Below are 3,852 nucleotides of genomic sequence, written 5' to 3'. Positions count from 1 at the left end.
ATAACACTCTTTCTTGTGCTACAAAACATCAGAAAAGCCTCCATGCTTGTTGAAAGACAGAGTAGAAGCTAAGATGACTGCATGGGGATACAAAAATCACAGCTTAGGCTACACTCCAAGCAGAGTACAGTACAGCAACCTAACAGGTTTTGACAATCCAAGATACAATACAATACAATACAAAATAGAAAGCCCGATAAAATTAAAAATGACTACAAAAACGTTGAGTAACAGCTGGGACCTAACCTAGATGCTTGGAGAGTAAGCTTAGGCCCCCTAGCCCTATGATCAACTGCACTGGTGAGAGCCCTGCTGCTAGCTCAGCACTGCTACGCTGCTTCTCAGTTTTAGGTTGTTTCTTCCCTAATAATAATATCTGGATTATTTTGCTAAATTCATGAACATTTGCATACGGTGCCATACCCTCCTACAGCACTGCATTCTGTTCAAATGTTTGCAGTGGTTGCGTGTTCGCATGAACTCTCAGTGCTTTCAGTCATGATCATAAGTACAAAGTACAATGTAAGATCATGTTGAAGGTTAGCAGAAATGACTTTCTTAGGCACGATCTAGACACAGTTTTTCCCGATATCTGCGAGTCAACAACCTCTCGCCGACAGCTTTTTTTCAGCGTCTAGATGGAACTGCAATATCGCCATAAAGATATCGGCAGAATTTCTCCCGAAAGGTCTGGAGCATTTGCCCGATAGCTTAGCAGGGGTCCCCGACAAGTTCCGCATGCGTGTAGATGCGTCCCGACGTTGGGAGGGCTCATTAGCATATAACACTGGCTCATTAGGCTATATAGCTGTTTATGACTACAAGCGCCACGGGTGTCCCACAGCCAACGTTCCAGATCCTTCCCGACATCTCCACAGATATCGGTAAAAACTGTGTCTAGATTGGGCCTAAGTAAATCTCTTTGAAATAAACATTTTTTAATGTGGCGAAAGTGCAGTAGATGCTGTTCAATTGCACAACCCATCTGCCAGACTAAATGTATTTCATGCAATTTTTTTTTATCCGAGTGGTGCAGCTACGCAACGTTATCCAGCTGGACTGCACCAGTTTGGGTGTTAGGGATTCCATGCAATTAGCAGAAAGTGTGTGGTAATCCGTTGTGCAATTCTCTGGTTTCTACTACTAGAGTAGATCTACTGTACCTGTACTGTACCTACTGTACCTGGCAGAACTATGAGACAATTACCTCACAGGCTTGGACAAGTGTTCTAAAATTCACTAGTCCTATCGGGCAAGTACTTAAAAAAATCCACTTACCAAAACCAACTTTTCACCTGTCTGAAATTTTAAAAACATTTTTCTATGTATTTTCATGTCCAGCAATAGAAATCTGTCATCATTGGCAATATTTTTCTGTGTTGACCAATGCTTGATTCCATGATTGCAAAAAGTAACAAGTATATCAAAATCTCACTCATAGAAAGAATCTTACTTGCCCGATCGTACAAGTAGGGTAGGACATGCGCTTTCACTTGCCCGTGACAATCGGGCTAGTGGACTTGTCCAACCCTGCCTCAACTTTTGTATTGTATATGTGAATTGACATGTCCCTATTTTCCCCCATCCAGCTTGTTGATCAACACGGGCCTGAGGCAGATCGTCACTTGTACCGTTGCCTCTTCTCACATGTGGATTTCAGTGGGGATGGTAAAAGTGGTGGAAAAGACTATCACCAGGTAAAATACATGCTTCTTATAGTTAAGCAATGTACAGTAAGCTATCACCAGGTAAACTACTATAAGATTCTTTCTACGGTAACAACAAAACAATCTTCAGACATTCAGTAATATTTCACCTGGTGTTTCGCAGTGTAAAATACTTTTGCTTGCAACAAAGGAATAATCCATTTGAGGACCTGTACATATCAAGATAAGAATATGCCACAGAAAATGCAAATAAAAACATAGAATTTAGTTCCTCTTAATTTACTTTTTAGTTAATGCATGTAGCTGAAGCCCCAGTCACATATATCCAACCATCCTTCCAACTTTAGCCAGACCATGGTTGAGAATTGGTCACGAGAAAGGTAATCTGTGGTTGGGAGTTGGTCTACAAGTCTTTAAAAATCGTCTGCACCAGCTGACTATCAATTTGGAAAAATCAAAGTTGGGATGTCATAGTCAAATTAGAAGTAGGTACTACATTACAATGGCTTCCAGGCTACTCCGAACCAGCACGGAACAAGTGCGTTAGTCAGGAGCAAAATGGTGGAAATGTCTTGAATGCGTGATAAGGGCTTAACTGTAAGGAAGAACATATTTGTTGTTCTTGTGGGTTATTGTTGCCTACTTTGGTCCAGACACAGCTGCTGATACAAGAGTGTGAAACCCTGATAACAAAGCCTACCTTTGTGTCTACATTGTGCTACGCTGTAGACTTCCCCCTCCACCATCAAAAAGTAAGTACTGTACGCATCTGTATCTGTATCTATATAGCGGTATAACCGCCCTTCTGCATAATACACCAGCTTAACAACACGCATTTAACAATTAGTTCAGTATCTCTTTGATACGATTTTTGCTGCAACTTGCAGAAGCACATGTGTATGTCTGTACAATGTGTCTCTGTGTTTTTCACCAGCACTGAACTTGCAGTGACTTCTTATTCTTAATTTTTAGAGCTCAAAGCAACCTTATGTGTATCATATTCATGGCCAGTATTGCTGTGAAACCCATAAGCATGATGGCTACAGTCAAAGTCCCATGCTATATAACACATTAAAAAATGTTATAGTAGTTCATTCAGTAATTTGATCATTGCTAGGATGGCACTCTTCAAGTGATGCAGAAATGGCCTTGTATATGAAGGAACTGCAGGTGCTAACCTCAAGCATCAAACTTCTGCAAGTAAAAGAAATCATCACACTTATCGAGAAGAGTGTGATGACCCTGTGTGCTTTGCCAAAAAATGTGAGATGTAGGGAAGTCGGATTGCACCATGTATTTACTAGTTACCTGAAAAGAGCATCATGCATCACCTCACTTGAACATTACTGCTTTATCTTATACACAATGACTTTTTCAGAGTTTAAAGCCGTCTGTGCAGCTTTTTCCTCAGCTGACCAAGGTTCTCAAACTCAACAAAATCCAGGAGGTGAGTTCTGAATTTTATAGGTTTTTAGTCTAGTTACAAAGGCTGAAATTATTCTTGCAAGAGATGCATCCAATCTGCAGTGCCCTAGTTGATATAATGTTTTGTAAATGAGTTTATTTCTTGACTGTTTTGTTGTGTTCAAACTTGTCAGAACCTGTTAGATTAAGCTAAACTTTGTGACCAGGTGACTTTTTCCTTTTCCAGGTTGTGTTTGGGCTTGCATTGTTAAATTCGTCCATTCTAGAGGTTCGAAACTACGGTAAGTCGACACATTTACAAATTCGCATTACAGAAACCCTTTAGGTTGAATTATGCAAGCTGTCTGAGTTCTGTAAAAGCAGAGATATCCAGCACTTGAACCATTGTTTGTAAGTATTAAGTTGCATGCTTTCAAGCTTATTTTAGTCATTAGCTTTGTAAACCATTCAGTGACATGAACAACTTGTTGTTTCTCCGTTTCCAGCCGCCCAGTTTGTGAAACAGAAACTTCCTGATCTGCTCAGAACCTTCACTGATCCTGGTGGGTACTGTTCAAGTTTGTTCATCTCTTACTGTTCAACATTATGATACTTTACAGTATATACTTAAAACTTTATTGCACAATGAACATTCAAGTCCCTGAATTGCATTGGTTTTTACATCATTTTTACACTCAATTTCTGCTTCGTTAAACATTGCAAAGAATTAAGATACAATCAGCATAAAACTTGACATCTGACATCAACAGTAAAATAATGT

The 3,852-nt window shown here is 39.8% G+C and overlaps 1 protein-coding gene across 5 annotated transcripts in view; it reads left to right on the top strand.

Annotated features, from left to right (window-relative positions):
• The window catches only part of LOC118417178 (CCR4-NOT transcription complex subunit 1-like), a 45,711-nt gene that overhangs the window by 8,442 nt on the left and 33,417 nt on the right, over positions 1 to 3,852 (top strand). For all 5 annotated transcript variants that reach the window (XM_035822618.1, XM_035822621.1, XM_035822620.1 and 2 more), the window contains exons 2-6: positions 1,590 to 1,697; positions 2,321 to 2,419; positions 3,046 to 3,114; positions 3,319 to 3,373; positions 3,578 to 3,634. In XM_035822618.1, the coding sequence (XP_035678511.1) occupies positions 1,590 to 1,697; positions 2,321 to 2,419; positions 3,046 to 3,114; positions 3,319 to 3,373; positions 3,578 to 3,634 (388 nt within the window). The remainder of the gene's footprint in view (positions 1 to 1,589; positions 1,698 to 2,320; positions 2,420 to 3,045; positions 3,115 to 3,318; positions 3,374 to 3,577; positions 3,635 to 3,852) is intronic.

The sequence above is a fragment of the Branchiostoma floridae genome, chromosome 6, assembly GCF_000003815.2.
Source record: "Branchiostoma floridae strain S238N-H82 chromosome 6, Bfl_VNyyK, whole genome shotgun sequence".
In the NCBI taxonomy this organism is placed as follows: Eukaryota; Metazoa; Chordata; class Leptocardii; order Amphioxiformes; family Branchiostomatidae; genus Branchiostoma; species Branchiostoma floridae.
This window is presented reverse-complemented; position numbering and strand designations above follow the sequence as displayed.